At 37.4% G+C, this 19,781-nt stretch overlaps 1 protein-coding gene across 1 annotated transcript in view; it reads right to left on the bottom strand.

The window, feature by feature from the left end:
* Positions 1–19,781, bottom strand: part of FREM3 (FRAS1 related extracellular matrix 3) — a gene marked incomplete at both ends in the record, with an annotated part of 86,455 nt that overhangs the window by 37,051 nt on the left and 29,623 nt on the right. Inside the window, 4 exons of the mRNA XM_081332650.1 lie at positions 2,087–2,338; positions 8,430–8,555; positions 8,687–8,917; positions 17,109–17,255. Of these exons, the coding sequence (XP_081188776.1) occupies positions 2,087–2,338; positions 8,430–8,555; positions 8,687–8,917; positions 17,109–17,255 (756 nt within the window). The remainder of the gene's footprint in view (positions 1–2,086; positions 2,339–8,429; positions 8,556–8,686; positions 8,918–17,108; positions 17,256–19,781) is intronic.

Raw genomic sequence — 19,781 nt, 5'->3', positions numbered from 1 at the left:
ATGTGGGTATTCCCCAATTATCTCCCGCTGAAGTACTAACGAGATCCAACTCTGCTTAGCGTTTGAAACCAAAGAAGACAAGAAAGATCTGCTACCTGCTGAGGCATTTGCAGGAATCCTCTGCCTTCCCCTAAATATTTAGGTATGCAGTAGCTTAGGAAATGTGCTCCTAAAACACAATGCTATAAACTTTTATGAGAAGTTTCTCTCTGAATGCCACAACCAGCAACTGATCCTTTGAACTACTTTACTTAAAAATGAAATACAGTTCTGTGAACATTCAGACAGGCAGGTTTCCTGACGCCAAATCAAGTTGTGATAAGAAGCACACCAGGAACTCTGATTGTTGGGCCCATTAATACCATTAGTCTTGAGACAAGTACACAGCATGGAAGAGGGTTCATCTTTTGTTGCCAAATGGAGAGGGTTTCCCCCCCCCCCAACAAGCATCCTCCTCTTCTGGCCTTTAAAATCTGGGAAAGAAAATGGCTCTCTGATTTTTACAATTGCTTAATTCTCTCTTTATCCTCCTTTCCTGTTAGCAAGAAAAGGACAAAGTAAGAGAGATGTCATGCAAGTGAAAAGTGTAATGTACTTTATATTCATTCTGTTTAATAAAGAAGCTATTACGGCATGACCAACTCTACTCTCTTGGGCTGTCTTTTTTCCAGTCTTTACCATCCTCCACTGAAGAAACGCATTCATGTTTTCCTTTCCATTCTAAACCCCCCAACACTCACAACTTCTGCTCTGAATTCTTGCATTTCTAGAAAGAATGGAATCATCATATCATAAACATGTAAAAACAATTAAAGCTTTTTCATGTATTGCTAGGTCTGACAGCCTCATCACATTTATTATTAAACAAGTCAAATGTTTCATTTACATGAGAATTGCTGAGTATCGAAGGGTATCGATGCAGTTATACATAATTATGGGCAAAGTCAGAGGCTGGTAATAGGCCAGTGATAGATATTACATATAAAGTGCTCTCATTCTTTAACGAAAATGAGGTGATAAAATGTAGAGGAAAGATGCTGCTATTATTGCTAATACTACTACTAGAATTTGTTTTCTACTGCATAATCATGTAAGCAATCCATCTTCTAAATTTTAAAATATCAATATGTATTGTTTTTAGATTTATACAGAATATGCATACATTAAAAGGAATAAGTTAGAAATAGAGTTTGTACAATGAAACAATTGAAATAAGTTAAATAGAAATCAATGGGTTTTATTTCCAAGGAGAAGTGTTTAGCATACAGTATATACATGTAGAGTACATGTCTGAGCAGACATCTATATGCTTGTAGTAAAATTAGTTGCTATTAGTTTTCCTTTAAATTTAATGGATCAAATGATGACTGAAGTTTTACTTCAAAGACATTTAAATATAACAAGCCTCTGAGAATCTAATATAGCATCTCTGCCAGTAGTGCAGACAACTTTGACTGACAAACATCTTATATCAAAATCTGTTATGAACCAAATCAGATTTGAGTCACATTGTTGAAGAGAACTGTTTTATTGCATGAGTCAAAGTATTCTTGTTCGATAGTGTGTGTTGCCCTTAGTCCAGATCAAATTCATTTTGCTTTTAAGTAATAATCTGAGAGTTAGTTCTGTCTATTCAACTTTTCAGAAAACAGATTTTTTTTTCAATTTAAACCCATCTAAAAATTGAAAGCAATGAATTCAACAATCATATTAGACACCAAACAGAAACTAAATATTCAAATAAATTAAAAACCCACCTAAATAACCCATCTCATCTAAAAGTGAGACAAAATGTCCAGAATAGAACAAATAATATATACCAGTTAATCCATAACTTATGATTGAAAACATGATTCTGTAATCCAAGATGTACATATGCATATACTGTATGTATAGGGATAGATAGATGATAGATAAGCTAGAGCTAGACAGACAGACAGATAATGACTGTGTAGATAAATACAAGAAGTGACTAACATGTGTACAAGAGTTCATAAAGTGAGGGAATAAGTACTCAGGGACCAAAACTTGAATAAATGCACTGAATATTATAAACCTTGAAAAGATCTGTATTCTTTCTACTCACGATCATTTATATCAGCTAAAATGATGACTTTAGTACTTGGAAATGCAGCTCCAATTTTTCCACCCAGAGGCATACTTAATGTGACATTAAATATTTCATCTTCCTCATAAAGTGAATCATCAATAATTATGACCCGGCATATTTTCTCCTTCTCATCCTTATAAAAGCGAATTAGGCTGGTATGGTCATCAGGACGAGATATGTAGTCAGAATATGACAAGAGTGTAGAAGGAATTGTGCCGGTGGCAGTCCCTTAAAGAAAAATAAAATAAATGACAGTGAATATATATTATATTTACAGTATTTCTTTTTGTGTATGTACAGTATATATTATATCTGCAATATTCACATTTGTAATTTGGTTATATTTATACTGTAGTTATATAACTATAGCATATAGCATACAGTGTTCAAATGTTTGTGGTTCTATTAGTGGCTTTACATCAAGCAAATTAAACCAGAATCATAACAACCTAACATCTCTGTGCCACTTAACGAGTATAAGTCAATTTTATTTGTCCCCAAATGTTTTCCTGAAAAAAATGTGTCTTCAGAAACTCAACATGGAGGGGTAGGGTTAGGATACTCCAGATTATCAGGAGGTAAACTGCTTTAAAGAGGGATCCATCACTGTTATCTGTATTCATGTGTATGTATGTGTAATATACAGATTACAGATAGCAGAAAGCAGCATGTGACATAAGTTCTTTTTTTTTCAGTTTCCAGGCTGAAAACAATACAGTAGTGTGATGCTCAAAGTCCAATTTCTGAAGTCCTCCTTTTCCCAATTATTATCCAGGTTAGTTTTAGAAGAAAATTAGACATCCTGAGACTTGTTGAGTGATTGTTTCAGAGATATTTCTTACCTAAACAGAGGAACACAACAACCATGGGCAGGAAAGAAAGAAAGAAAGAAAGAAAGAAAGAAAGAAAGAAAGAAAGAAAGAAAGAAAGAAAGAAAGAAAGAAAGAAAGAAAGAAAGAAAGAAAGAAAGAAAGAAAGGGAACAACTTTCAAATTCTTGTCAGAAAGTGGATTTCCTTATGGCAAGTTGGCAGTGAGCATCAGAAACCTCCCTTCCCTTCCCTTCCTTTCCCAGCAGCAGGTAAGTGGTTGCTGCCCAATGGAGGAGAGAGCGAGGGATTTGAGTGGCCAGAAAGTTGTTAGACAACACCAAAAATGAGGAGCATGGGACCAAGCAGTATAGTAGTGTATTCAAATAGCCACAACTTCCCCAAATTTCATTTCTTCAGGAGTAATGGATCCTGGCATCCTGTAAGTAGGTAGAATAGAATAGAATAGAATAGAATAGAATAGAATAGAATAGAATAGAATAGAATAGAATAGAATAGAATAGAATGGAATGGAATGGAATGGAATGGAATGGAATGGAATGGAATGGAATGGAATGGAATGGAATAGAATAGAATAGAATAGAATAGAATAGAATAGAATAGAATCTGGAAGGGACCTTCAAGGTCTTCTAGTCCAGCCCCCTGCTCAAGCAGGAGAACCTATACTATCTCAGACAAGTGGCTGTCTAGCCTCTTTTTAAAAAAACTCCAGTGATGGAGCACCCACAATTTCTGGGGGCAAGCTATTCCACTGGCTAATTGTCCTCACTGTCAGGAAGTTTCTCCTTAATTCCAGGTTGCTTCTCTCTTTGATCAGTTTCCAACAATTGTTTCTTGTCCTGCCCTCTGGTGCTTTGGTGAATAAAGTTTTTGCCCTATAATGTACAGTTTTCCCAGTGAAAGGTAATGGCAAGAATTTTAGCAGTATATGATATTAACACATACATAGACACATACCACTTACTTAAAAACACTGCAAATGCAGCAAAATGTAATAAAGCCATCATTAAAAATAGTAATTGTAACATTGTATAAAATACTAATAGCTTCTAAAAATGATTGCTCTTTACTCATCCTTGTTAATATGACTTAATATCTTAACATTAACAGAGACAATAGCAAGTATGCAGATCTAATTAAAGTTTATTTCACAATTAATTGGGTAATTAAGTAATGTTTAGGCACTCCATCTCTCCATCTCTCTCTTTCTAAATGCCTTCATATAAATACATAGTAAAAAGTAGCAAGTTCTCCTTTATCAACCATTTCCTTATTACAAAATTCAATTTATTACAAAAACTGTTTTAAAAATTACAAATCAATGGATCTGACCTGACATGTAAAGTATTAGAAGCATTTCACTTTTTTTCCTCATTTCATATGAGAAACAATTATAATTAGGAGGTTTTCAGTAAGTTAATTATATCCCTGTTTAAATATGTGATACAGGGGAAAGAGCTTGGGAGACTAGGCTAGAAGATGTTGCTAATGGATAAGAGAGAGCCTGGCCTGCTCCTGGATAATGGGTGGAGCAAGAGGCTCAGGAAAGACCCTCCCTGGTTTCCCAGTCTATACAGGAGGTGGGAAGGGAGAAATGTATTTTCAAACTTGCAAGATTCTGTCATTGTGAGCTTACAATAAAGTAGAATTAGCTCATATGTTGTGATTTCTATCTAGTTTACCCTATGAGGCTAACAAAATAATTACATATTAGATTTTATTAACAACTTACTTCATCAGGATCATTTTTCATACACAGGCTTTATTTATGACTTTTTAAAAGTTATTTGTTTAAAATGTTTCTATATTACAGCATTTATGGATCAATTCCATTAAATCAGATATAATAGATTTTGTAAGAGAATTTTTAAATAGCAACATTTGTTTGATATTTTATGGATGTGTAAAATCCCATCTTAGGCTTGTATAACCTTAAATTGCCATTTAATGGACATTTGCCTCTAATGACAGCCCTTTTTACTATGCGTCCACTAAATTAAGATTTTATTCGGGGTATATGCCATAGGCTGTAAGCTTAGGATTCCTTCTTTAAAAAAAAGGCAAATGGCTGTCCAGTCTCTTCTTAAAAACCTCCAGTGTTGGAGCATTCACCACCTCTGGAGGCAGGTGAGGAACAAAGACTCAAGTGAACAAACAATATTGTCAAAAACAATTTACATTAGCTAGAATTGAAACTAACCAGAATGAGCATTTCAAGTTCAGATATAATGATAAGCAGCTATATTATGAGTAAAAGCAGAATATTTCAATCTCATCTTTTTGTAGTGTGAGATCCAACATTTGTTGTACAGTAGTTATTTCATTAGAAGTATTGTTTCTTAATTGGCACAAAGAGAGGTTGGATATATCAACCAATGGAACAGTTTATATCCCCTTCTTTCAAGCAATATTACAAATAAGAACAGCACCATTCATACATGCACATAAATCAGTGAAAGCTGTGATGCACAGTTGAGTATTTAGAGATACACTATTTATCAATAGAAGATTTATTTTTTATTTCATTTAGAAAATATACATTCAAACTAAGCCTGTACAAGTATATTAGCCTGTAAAAATATAGTACAATTTATTCCCCACCAAATTCTATGTTTGGTCCAGGTGGTCTGGGCCGTTCTGTGAGTTTGGACTTTTAAGCTCCATATTTAGAATTCCACATATTAAGCATTCCTTTTATCTATAGATAGACTGTAAATAAGTGTTCTAAACCAAGCTTCACTATTACATAAATGTTTGGAAGAAAAAGAAATAATGCACAATTATTCAGGCATTGGAGCAATCAAAGTGGCTAATATATATAATATATATTATGTATTATATAATACAATATAATAAAAATACGGATTTATTTCCTCATGAGAACTAAGCTAATATGATCTGTACAATGCATTAATTGTGCAAGAGAGCAATAATATATGCTCAAAAATGGCTTTTAAGAAAAAATAAAAGTACACAATAAGGACATTGTAATTACTTAGCTCTTATCGTTGTATAATTAATACAAATAATTAAGCAGATGTTGCTATATGTACAAGCTCAACTATACCTATTCTGAGATCAGATATGGGGGAGAATTTGTATGTTATATTTGGGGAGTATACAAAGTTTGGCAAGAAATGATAGGAATGTAAAGAAGAACTGTTATCTTGAAAAAGGGCAAATATACAAAGGAAGGAATTTATTTGAAGCAGTGGGTTGTCTTTTCAATTAAAACAGAATTTAGATTACTTTGGCTAAAAACAAAGATACTACAAGTCTACTTCAAAAAAAAAGAATTTACTTCAAGCTTTGCTTCTTTGAGAGGTACTATGGGTTACACCTTAACACTTGCAGTTTGGAAGAGTCACTGTCTTCCCTGTTAACTTTATCTAGAAGTAACATGACTAAGATGAACAGGACAGGTCCCAACAAGGTAAAAAAGAATGAAGAAATAAAAATAAGCAGAATCCCTCTTCCCAGTCACAGTTACAATCCTTACTGCCCTGTAAAATTGTACAGCTGTAAGTACAGGTAGTCCTCAACTTACAACAGTTCATTTAATGACCATTCAAAGTTACAATGGCACTGGAAAAAGTGACTTATGACCATTTTTCACACTTACAACCATTGCAGCATCCCCATGGTCATGTGATCAAAATTAAGAAGCTTGGCAACTGACTTATATTTATGACCAGTTGCAGTGTCCCGGGGTCATGTGATCCCCTTTTGCAACCTTCTGAAAAGCAAAGTCAATGGGGAAGCCAGATTCACTTAACTACTAGGCTGCTGATTTAACAACTGCAGTGATTCACTTAACAAATGTGGCAAGGAAAGTTGTAAAATGGGGCAAAATTCACTTAACAAATGTTTTACTTGGCAACAGAAATTTTAGGCTGAATTGTGTCATAAATTGAGGGCTACTAAGCATTTAACATAAATAGCACATAACAAGGGCTGAATTATGCTCTCCCTTTTCCACAGCATTCCACATTCATAGCATCAAAAATGTTTACATGCTGAGCCCTGTAAGTACAACATGGAAGAGTCTATTCTATATAGAAGCTGGTCTAGTGTAAATTAAAACGTTCATTTTTCTTGCCTTCACAAACTATTCTGAATGTTTAGGAGTCTAATATTACTTTTCATGTTAAAAACTCTCTATACACATGCAGTCCTTCAAATGTTTATTTTAAAGTTTTACTGCATTAAATGAGATGCTCAATGAACTAAGCATAAAATTACAAGCCCTGATATTAATTAATGAGCTTACACCATGTTATTCTATCACTGGTCTATTTCTAGTTAGGCCACCTAGTAAGACTTAATATGAAAGCCTCTAAATAAAGGAATGTAATCTTTTTTAAAGTGGCTATGAACCTGTTTTAATACTTTCATCTCCCTATTACAACCTGCAGCTGTGCTGACATACCTAACATCTGAGACTGACCAACAGCTGTCATGCTTCACAAACACAACTTGACTAGCTGTCTAACCCATGGGGTTATAAATCTTACAGCATATGCACCAGGCAGAAATTCATCCTACCTTATAAGGAAATAAAGTATTAGGGGGAAATGATCTTACATACATTTTCCACCAGTTCTCCCATTAAAGTATGACTAAGCTGGGCAAGAAAAATACAGAGGTATTGTATTTATATTAGCATATCCAACATATTTTTAGTATCCATTCATTATTTCTACATGTTACTTGGCAGTTTGCTTCTAAAATCAATTTACAAATCATTTTAACAAATACACTGGCCACCTTCTGTTGTGCAAGTTTAATAAAAAATTAGTTCCATTAAATTTAGTGAAAATTAATGAATGCACTAGATTCTATTTTAGAAAATTTCTCTTCTGCTCAGAAAAGTAAAAAAAATCATCCAATCTGGCATTGGAAGAAAGGCAAATATCACAAAATATTGATGTTTCCATGAGATCTGGTACAAGATTACTTCTACAGTCTTATTTGGGAATACGGCTGCAATATTTAGAACACAATCCCTGGAATCTTGTGAGGGTTTAGTAATTTGGAAAGTGAAGATTGCAGGATGGTATCAGAAGACTTTTTCAATTCAGCAAAAATATACAAAGCAAAACTAAAAAGAAAAGACAAATGAAATGAAAAGGGGGAAAAAACCATAGTTATTCCACGCTACTTTTTATCAAGAAATGATCTTATCTTTTTCGCCACCAGGTTTTGCCTTTTTTAATGGCAATGATCATGCTTCCCATGGTTTGTTAGATCTTTTCTCCATCAAATCAAATAAAGAACAATTTAGAAAGAAAAGAGAAAATACTTTAAACTGAAGGGAAACATGTAATCAAATTAGTCACTAGCAATTTGCAAGCTTTTTGGAACTGTTTTGCTTTACAAATTAATCTATGTTCTTATTTTTTAAATGGATATGCTGTACTAAGTTAAATCAAATTCTGCTTTATGAGAAAAATACAATATTTATATTAGGCATAAGTTAGTAAGAAATACCTTGATGAGTGGAACAAACAACCATTAGTTCATGACTAGTATCTCCAGATCGTCTGACTGGGATTAACAGCTCACCAACATCTTCCTCTACTCTATATTCTGACCCAGGAATATACACAGTAGATTCTGAAAAGGAGCAGAAGATCAATATATACTATTCATTTATGACAAAGACAAACTATACTAGGTTTGTAAACAAGGTATGAAAAGTATGAAAACTACAGGATGGGAAAAAAGCAGAAAAAAAAGTAACCTACCATCACCAGGATCAATGACTTCCACCACTGCCTTATCTGGGAACTCCAGGGCAGCCATAACTGGATCTGACAAAATAATCTGGAAAGTCTCAGATTCTTCATATTTATTATCTGCAATTATTCTTACTCGCCAAATAGCCACAGTCTGTCCTGGGTTAAACTGAACCTGCTTCTGAGCTTTTCCTCTGAAATCTTTATCCTTTTCCGCTGTTCCATCTTTAGTTCCAATGCCTATGTAGATGTTTGGAAGGAAAAAAATGAATATAAGACACCTTGGACTTGAAATATGTATTTAAGAAACATACCTTTCTACCTAAAATAATGTTAAAATAGATAGATAACCTTTATTGTCAATATGCACATTGGCACATATTAAAAATGAAATTTAGTTTCTTGCTCTCAAAGTGTACACATACATAACACATTTAAACATGCTATATACAACATATGTATAAACCTACACCCTTACATATAAATAACATATAAATATTAATCACTGTCCATGTTGAATACATAATGGAAAGAGAAAGCTTTAGAGTTCACAAGGCACTTAATAATAAGACACACATGAGAATGCAAAATTACAATCAAACAGTTAAGATTTAAAATGACTTTTCTTTTTGTATTGTTTGGCGGGTTCCCGGTTAGAAAAAGGACAGCAGGCTTGAGTGAGATCAGCTGTTTATTCACCTCCACAGGAACAACTTTAGCGCGTTTCAAACCCCCTTATATAGTCCCGCTGGTGGACTTCTGGCCAATCCCTGTTTGGGGATTCTCCCGCTGTTTCCGCTCGACCAATCCCGGCTGACCGCATGTGGAGCTGTCAGGTCGCAGCTGTTATTGGTAGCTGTCAGTGGAAACCGCATGTGGAGCTGTCAGCGGGAGCCGCTGTTGTGATTCAGGGTCAGCCTGTGGGTTCGGCAGTTGGGTCGGATGACTCAGATGAGGGGGAGGAGGGGGGTGTTGAAGAAGAACTTGCTGATGATGGCTTGGAGGCTCCGCAGAGCCCCCAGCCAGGCCCCTCTTACTTGGTGGAGACCCAGCTGTGTGAGCCTGACAGTGTGGATGAAGATGACCCACAGCTGGCCCTGTTCAAGGACGCCCGACGCAGGAGGCAGTCAAGTAGGAGCAAGCAGAGAAAGGCTGTGGGACTTCTCGGAAGGAGGCAAAGAGAGGCCACGCCCTGAACTCTTATAAAGGGAGTGTTTGGGGGAGGGCTGGTTTGCTGAAAGCAACCGCTCCGATAGAGGATCAAAGCTCCGGTATCTTGTTTCATGTTTTGTTTGTTTGTGTAATAAATTTGGCAGACGTATTCCAGCCTCTGCCGTTTGTACAGGGGTTGCCTTTCTGCAAGGCCGGTAGCAGGCTGGTACAGAACAGCCGCGTGTGGAGCTGTCAGCTGTCAAAGAACTGTCAAACCTGCGAACTATGTTTATAACTATAAAAATCCCTTTTACAACATATATTACACCCCTTTCCCCCATAATTAAACAACAATACTTAAACAGTTGTTTGCCAGCTTATTGGCCGCCTGGCCATATGTAGTCTTTTAAATAAGCAGGTGGTTTCTTAGCTCTGGTGGAGCGTCGGGGGGGATTGCCACCCGGGCTTCCTTGGGTCGACGAGGGTGTGGGAGCCAGGGGGCTTCCTGTCGTGGGGACCCGGCTGCTCTGGGGATTTAGGGTGGCGCAGGGATTTTCCCCTAGGTCAGGGGTTTCAACTTGGGCTGGAAAGTTTCCAATTTCTGCCCAGGGGTTGGGGTTCACGCTGCCTGGCTCCCATTGCAGGATGTTCCGCTGGTGCTGGGGATTGGATGCTAGGTCCCATTTTCCTCAGCTGGTCGATATGACGTCTCAGTTGCCGCCCCCCTTCCTCTTCAACGAGATAAGATATTGGCCCTGTTCAAAGGATGACTACCCCAGGCAGCCACTTGTTTCCAAGTCCAAAGTTCCTGGCCCACACATGGTCCCCTATGTCGAATTGTCTGGTGGAGGCTGGTAATTCTGTCTCAGCTGCTATTCTGTCCGGATGTAGCCTGTCTAGTCTGGTGACTAGGCGGCGGCCCCAACGTAATTCAGCTGGGCTTTTGCCGGTGGATGTGCAGGGGGTTGAGTGGTGGGCCAGAAGGAATTGAGCCAATCGTTGGTGCCAATTTCCAGTGATGATGCGTCGTAAGGCGTCCTTGGTTGTCCGGACCATAACTTCAGCCAGGCTGTTAGTGGATGGCCGGAAGGGAGCCGAGGTGATATGTTTAATCAAGTTGGCCCTGGTGAAATTCTGGAAGTCAGCAGAAGTGAATTGAGGTCCATTGTCTGAGACTATAATATTGGGGAGGCCGTGCGTAGCGAAGAGCCCCCTCAGCACTTGTACTGTGCTGGCTGTGGTCAGGCTTCTAACTGGGATTACCTCCAGCCACCTGGAATAGCTGTCTACTATGATAAGGAACAGTTGCCCCTGGAAGGGTCCGGCAAAATCTATGTAGATCCTTGACCAGGGTTTGTGGGCTGAGTCCCACTTGTGTAGGGGTGCGTGTGGTGGCCCTGGTCTGGATTGTTGGCATGGCTGGCATCCGGCAACATGCTCCTCTATGTGTTTATCCAACCCTGGCCACCAAAGGTAGCTGCGAGCTAAGGCCTTCATTTTTACCACCCCAGGGTGTCCTTCATGTATGGCTAAGAGGGCTCTTTGCCTGTGTTTTTTCAGGGATGATGACTTGGCTTCCCCATAAGATGCACCCGTGGTGGGTGGATAATTCATTTCTACTATTAAAGTAGGCCTGGAATTCAGGCCCTGGGCTATGGCCCTGCCAGCCAGTGGTTACCCACCCCAGTACCCTGATGAGGAGTCTGTCTGTGGTTGTTGCAGAAGCTATGTCTTTTACTTGCAGGGGGCAATCTGGCACTTCTTCGATGGCCAAGATCTGTCCCCCTGGGGCTGGGTCAGGATCAATATCTAAGATTGTTCAAATCTTTTGAAGGATGTGCTTTGAAATGTATGGAAGTGCATTTTAAGGCCCTTTCTTAGAATTTTTTTTTTTGCCTCCAAAGCTCTACTGACTCCTTGAATGCATGCCATTGCATCTGAGTAGGTGTATCCACATACATACACATACAGTTATGTAAGCCTAAGAACAATACACCGCTGCTCTAAGAGACAAGCTGAGTATGCCCTTCTGTTCTGAAGAATTTGTACAGTTCTAATATTAATATGATGCTTTAAAATGCAAGAAAGAATCAAAAGTGAGAATTTAATTACTGAGAAGTGAGAAAATTCCATACTAATTTCTACCAGCATACAGGAAAACCTTTGCTTTTTGGGAACTGTTTCCATTTTGACATTGAGGTGCAAAAATGTGATTTCAGTTATTGCAATTTAAGTTTACTTTAACATCATGAATCTGAGCTTGAGTTTGTTAATATCTAATGTTTCAACTCAGCTGCAGCTTAAAAAGTTACTCTTTTAATTAAATTATCATTTTAATTAAAGTTACAAAATTTTAAGAATAATAAATCTTCTGCATACCAATGTACATGTGAATTCACATTCCTAAGCTAAACAAATAAAAACATCCTTTAAACATATATTCTTAAATGCTTTAAACATACTAGGGAAATATCACACATCTTTGTTGTACTCCTTGCTCAGTAATGAACTGCTGGCTAGGAATTTCATTTATTTTCACACATTCTTTACTTCTGTCATATACTTTATCACTCATCACATTCAGCAACCAACTTTAACTTTTTATATTTGTGCTAAATATTCCGTGATTCATGCCTTTTCACTTTGTCTAAATCATCAGAGTATTATAAGCTTATTTTATAATAGCCTTTTACTTATCTTTTTCAATGCTGAAGAACACTTTTCTTGTCTGCCCAGAAAAGCTGGTCTGCCCAGCTTTTAGTCACTTTTTCTCAGTGTCACTACCTACACTCTTCTGTTAAAGTTCCATTAAATACCTTGTCAAAACATTGCCAACAAATGAATCTGCTTGTAGTTTATGTAGTAACTCTTGGTACTTTTCTTTTTGTATAGAGAAATATACAAAAAATCAATCTGTAATTCATACAGATTAAGCAACTCCTGTAAAGGACTCTGGAAGCAAATCATAATGATCTATGCTAGCAGATTGGTCCCTTTTCATATATTTTTTCTTGAAAATTACTGTACATAGCAACAATTCCACTTTTTGATATATCACTTTCATTCTAAATACTCCTCTGATTTTTCTCTCACAACAATTTCATTCCAAGCCATCTCATCCTTTTTATTTTAAATTCTATTTACTCTGGTAGAGGCTTTTGGTTAACCTTCCTCACTCTCTTCCAAGATAATTATATTTCTATCAAAAGCCAGCTACATTTTCTCTGCCTCTTTTTAATCTTAACCATTTCTTGATCTCCTTGACAATCACTTTCTCATTATACATTATATATACTACCTTTCTCTCATCTACACTTTCTGCATCAGTCCTTATTTCATATTCATGCGTCTTATATTTTTTTACAGTATATCCACTTTTCCACTCTTGTGGGAGATTAATCTACCTTCCATTTTTATACTTTTTTTTCCTCTGGTCATTCTTCATTATACTGACTACTTACTTTCCCCCCCTTCCATATTGACTTTTTTCTCATTTTTTTCTACCTTAATATTTATTTATTTATTTATTTTATTAGATTTATATACCGCCCTTCTCCCAAAGGACTCGGGGCTGTGTACAGGGCAATTAAAACATAACATACAAAGTTAAAAATAAATTAAATTAAATTTAGCCCCCAAATAAATCAAATTCTAAAATTTAAAATCCCAATCCCTCAGTCCAGGCCGGCAAGCTCGAATAACCAGGTTTTCAGGTCACGGCGAAAAGAGCGAAGGTCGGGAGACATCCGGAGCTCAACAGGGAGCTGATTCCAGAGGGCAGGTGCGCCCACAGAGAATGCTCTCCCCCTGGGGGCCGCCAGCCGGCACTCCCTGACCAACGGCACCCTGAGGAGGCCCTCCCTGTGGGAGCGCACAGGACGATGGGAAGTTGACGCCGGCAGAAAGTAAGTAATCCGGACCCATGTCATTTAGGGCTTTGTAGGTCATCACCAGCACCTTGAATCTCACCCGGAGGACAACTGGGAGCCAATGCAGCTCGCGGAGAAGAGGTGTTACATGGGAGTATCGGGAGACCCCCATCACAACTCATGCGGCCGCACTCTGCACCAGCTGAAGCCTCCGGGTGGTCCTCAAGGGCAGCCCCATGTAAAGAGCATTGCAGTAGTCTATTCGAGAGGTCACGAGTGCATGAGTGACTGTACGTAGGGGCATCTCAGTCCAGATAGGGCCGCAACTGGCGCACCAGGCGAACCTGGGCAAAAGCCCCCCTGGCCACAGCTCCTATGTGATCTTCCAAACTGAGCTGTGAGTCAAGGAGGACGCCCAAGTAACACCTCACCCCCCATAGTTAAAGATGGAATAGGCTGGATTGCCCGAGATGCAATATTGCAAGTATTGCTTTGCTTATCTCTCACTTTGAAAACACTATCATTTTTGTACCTTATACACTCAAATGTCTACTCTTTTAGAATTATATTTGTTACTTTGTATGAAGTGTGCATGAAGAATCTTATTTTTAAACTATATGTTCAAAACAAGTAGATTTTTTTTAATCAGATGCTCATTAAATTGGAACTATTCTCATTCATTCTGGGGTCTCCAAATGCGTAATCTAGAACGCTTTCCCAAAATGTACATCTTATTCTTCCATTATTGCCACTTTTAATATGCCAGGGTTTCCTAACCTATGGTCCGTGGCCCAGTACCGGGCTGCGACTTTTGGACACCGGGGCCCAGGAATAGCTGGTGAGCCCTACCCCACTTGTAGTAGCACTACTGTGTGGGCACTAGTGGCCCCATTTGTGCATATGTGGGAATGCTAGCACTGCTGCCAGTTTCATGCGGGCACCAGCCACCCATTTGTGCATGCACAAGAGCACCAGCATGTGTGCCATGGGCATGTGTGGCCCATTTGCGCATGCGTGTGTGGGCTATGTGCACGCACATTTCCCTGCTGCTCCCTTTTCTTCCGGGCCACCAAGCCAGAAAGATTGGGGAACTCTGTAATATGCAACTAACGCCAACACTGATATCTGTTTTCATGTGCTCCCACAACTTACTGCAGGTGACATCAATCAGTTCTCTCTGACATATATTTTAGCTCCTATGTTCATAATTAAAGCTACACCTTTACTTTTCTGCATACATTCATTGAACCTCACAAGATCAGGACATTTTCTTTCAACTGTATTCAACGGTATTACACCATCACCTTTGTTTAGTTTCAAACTCAACATAATCACTTCTTTCATTTGTTAATTCATAATTAATAACCTCTCTTACATTGCAAGCTGCAATCTTTTATATTCTATGGCTGTTATCAGATGGCTTACAGATACTGACTCAAGAAGGTCCAATAATAAGCAAGTAATGCAGAAAGAAATAAGTCAAGGATTCTAGCAGGGTCCAATCTGGATCAGTCACCGGGACCAGAAGTTTTCTCTTCTGAGCTTTTGGACTCGTGCTGAAGCCCCCATTCTCAGGGAACCTCTCTCTAGCAGTTCCCTGAAGATAAACTCCAGCACTAGTCCGAAAGCTCAAAAGATAAAACCTCTGGTCCTGGTGACCGACTCAGATTGGATCCTGCAACATTATCCTGGGACACTTATATTTACCTTCATTGGTAGGATTCTAGTGTCTTAAACAAATTCAAAGTATTGGAAGCAAGAGTCTTAATATAGGAAAGTGAATATGATGGAAATTGGAGAGGAAAAGAGGATGGAATACAAAAGGGTAGGGGAAAGCAGCACCACAACTGAAGAAAATATACATACATATTGAGATCCATGAACTGAGCATAAGTAAAAGATGTTGGAAAAGAATACAAGGAATGAGAAAGAACAAAGATATTATTATGGAGGTAAACTATAGATAATCAAGTCAGGCAAAAGGTCTGTATTAACTAATTCTCCAAATATTTGTTGGAAACAAACTCAGCCAACATTATCAGATTCTCAAAAAAAACAAACCAACAAAAACAAAAAGAACGCTAAAACAACAACAACAATAACAACAAAAACCTGCCAAAGCAGGGCAGTTCTTTGATCATCATTTTGGCATCCCTGGCCACATTGCCTACAGTCCTTAGCCACAATGACCCATGCTGAATGCATGGCAAAGGCTCATTTTTTTACACAGCCAAATGTGAGAGTTATATGGCCCTATCCTGCAGACTCCATCATGGGGATGGGAGTCAGCAAAGTGGCTGGGTGAATTTGCCCAAAGACAATCATATGCAAAAACAATCTTCCAATGTCTTAAGTTCCCCACAACTGGTGATTTCCAAGTCAGTGCTGCCTCTGTCTTCTTGGGCAGGGGTCCCCAACCCCCAGGCTGTGGACCAGTATTGGGCCGTGGCTTGCCAGCAATCGGTCCGCACAAACAAAGAAAGCCCCATCCGTGGGATGCAGGCAGCACACAAAACCACACACCCTCCGGTCTGTGGAAAAACCTCTCTCCACGGAACCGGTCCCTGGTGCCCAAAAGATTGGGGACTTCTGTTCTTGGGTGTAAATTCTTGGGATCAGCTAAGGGACACCATGCTGAAGAAGGTTGCAGCATTTGTTCCTAAGTGTCACTTCTATACTTTCAGCCTTAAAAACTAAAATGTTTCAAGTTACCTCTGACATCTCCTCTTCCCCATTTTAGCCTAAGTAGGAAAGCTGATGAATTTTTGAAAAGATTCAACATCAATAATTAACTGACTACAAACATGTCAGCAACATACTATGTTTCTTGTTCATTTTGCATTAAGTTGTTACCAACCAGTATTTGTTGTAACAGTTTTGAAGGGGTCACATAGCTCAAATCAAGAAAAAGCAGCAACAAATTGCTAATATGTCCCTAGAGAACAGCCTTCCTAAGTTACAAAGATTTTTATGTAAATAGGATTAATGCATTTTGAATCTAAATTAAAAAGAAGCAATTTCAGAAGTAAATGGTACAGCCCAATGTAAAAAAATTCATGAATCTGGAGGGCTTTCATAAAAATACTGTACTATAAAGGATAATTAAGGTATGCAAGGCAGACTAATATATGGAAAGAAGATCATTAGTTTAATGTACTGCATTCAGAAACATAACTTAAACATAACATATACAAATCTCTACAGTACATAATATCAGATTGACAAATTTGTTACCATCTCCATTATTGTACAAAATATCATATTGTTGATATGATATTTTACACTATCTTTTAAATAATTTTATAGTGTCTAAAATATTTTGATCATGAAAACTATAAAATCACAAGTTCTCTGTAACAAAGCTACATTGTTACATTTCTAATAGTTCAGCACATTAAAACCATACTTACTAACAAATGAAGTCTCCCCAAGATATCCTCTGCGTTTCAGAGTTACCTCCAGAACCTTGGAATCCTCATCAACCGTGTAATATTCTTTTTCCAGTGAAATCCAAGCCCAGTTCAGACGGAAAGGTTGGCTCTTCAATCTGTTTCCTCCTAAAATTCAGTTAATAAATAAATTATTATGTGGTATATATAATCTGAAAGATATCCAAAATCTTTTCAATATTCACATACAGGACATACATGATATACAATATGGATAAAACTGCACAAGTAAGAAGAGTATTTCTCTGCTGTAATACTGTGTACATGTGTTATATTAGATTTTGTTTTAACTATGTCTTTTTGATCATACAAAAATGCAATGATTATTTAAAGAAGAAAATATAACTTGCTGTCTTCAAAAGAGTGACCTTTTTCTTTCAAATGCAGAATGACTGCTGAATCTTGTCCTAAACAAGATTCTCTCCTTGGGTTTTTTCACCTGTGTTATGCCATGGTTTGTGAAGTGAAGTGCTGGCTTTGTTACTCCAAAGAAGACAGCAAAATCCACATTCTGAACAGAGAGGGTCACTGGTTTGAAGGAGGGGGTCAAAGAGGCTATCTGTGTTAAAATTTAACAGCTCTATCTTTCTCAACAAAGGATATACACCCCCACCTATCTCCAGTCTACAACACCTTTCAGCTGTCCCAAGAACATTCTACAGCCATTTGCACTCTGATTCAGGTGACCCCGAGGTTACAGATAAAGCCCCAAGTGGCCTCAATGACTCTCAGAGAGCTAGTGACCAGCCTTCAGAGTGCTAACAACAAGATGACTGCAAAGAATATAAATCCTTCCATTCCCACCACTCAGTCAGAACTGAAGAAGCTTCTTGGAGAGAAGCAAAACGTTTTCAAGGGGGGAAAAATCCCCAAGAAAGTCCAATGTCACAGAATAAGACCCACAATTGCCAATACAACAGACTTCCAGTGCCTCCATTGTGCTAGACTCTGCTTCTAGATTGAGAATCATAGTCACCTCTGTGTGCACAGATGCAAAACAAAGTACAAAACAAAGTGTCTTCTTCAAAATGCATAAAGTAGCCTTAATACTTTTTAAGAAATCTGTAAAGATCAAGTGGTCCAAAATAGAAATCTTCATTAATTTTGCTAAGGCATATGGCAGAGAATAGGAAAAAGCCAGTGCTTCAAAGATAACCAGTTAAGGCATCAGACTAAAAAACAGAGAATATCTGTTCTAGTCTTGCCTTAGACTAGCTGGGTGACCTTGGGCCAGTCACTTTCTCTCAGTCCTAGGAAGGAGGCATGGCAAAATATTCTTGTCAAGAATATTTCATGAACTCCAAAAAAGCTGCTATTTTTGAGAATTAAGAAACAAACTGAATTTTAGCGAATTAAGAATGAGATTGTGAGAATATATTCCTAGAATATGTAGCCTTTAATTAAGATTACAATAGATGTGCAATTACAAAATAGGTGTGGTATATAATGAATGCTTTGCTTGACTATTTCTGTAGCCTAATTCATCACATTACTTCAAATTGTTTAATGTTCACAGTTGCTGGAAAATCTTAATATTTTAACATACTTTTACAATTGTAGATTGAACACATTTCTTTATATAGAGCTGCATTGGGAAACATGGATTAGAGAGCTTATTTATAATTAATAATAACATAGTTACCATAGGCTGTAACCATATATAAAGAACAAAGTTCATACTGCCTTCAGATTTAAACGCAGGGCATAAAGTTATTTTATTTTAGAAATTAATTGACTGAGCAAGTTGCAAAGTACACATTTCACCATTTTTTTCTGCTTAGCTAATATCCCCTCCCTTCAATCACAGGATTGTACTTTGTACCTTTCAACAGAAGCTGAAAGTTAGAAAGAATTTGTTAGAAATATATCTGTGTTTTTAAAAAATGTATTACTGTTTGTTCAAATAATTTCAAGCTGTATCTTATTTTATAATTTTGGTTTCCTTGTTCAATATCATACACGTTATCTCTTCAAAGAATAGTTTTGTAGTTTATATTTAAGTCTTTTGTTTCATTCTTTTTCTTATAATTGATGCAGTGCAAAGAATAAATAATAAATAATAGCAGGAATCAAAATGAAGTGTTAGGTTTAAAGGTCTATCTTGCAAATGCCAATGTACAACATGGTATTTTATACCGTCACACATCCAATTCAATTATCTTATGCTTACATTACTGTAGCGGATAATTACTTAGGGCCCTCCTTGAAAAAAGTCCATAAATGTAATCAAATACAAAATTGTATGCATTTGTTCAATGCATTTTAAAGATCATGACATTCTGGTCTTGAAACAATTGCATACGCTTGCATTGTGTTTTCAGATATAATTTTAAAAAATCTGGTTCTTATTATGTTCTAAGAACTTTAGACAGATGTTTGTAATACCAATATATAAACTTATCCAAATTATCATTCATCAAAATCTTGTTACATGTATCTCCTGTTGATATCTGGTAGCTTCCCAAAATCCTTTAGTAGCAGAAAATGTATACAGCTATTTCAGCTACATAATATTGAGAAGTAAAACAATACAAACAAAGACAATATAAAAACACACAATCCATTAAAATATTTCAGTCCAAGGAAATGGGTACTATATAATGATTCCATAAGACACAGGGATATTAGACTTTC

This window comes from Vipera berus, assembly GCF_964194415.1.
Source record: "Vipera berus genome assembly, chromosome: 7".
In the NCBI taxonomy this organism is placed as follows: Eukaryota; Metazoa; Chordata; class Lepidosauria; order Squamata; family Viperidae; genus Vipera; species Vipera berus.
This window is presented reverse-complemented; position numbering and strand designations above follow the sequence as displayed.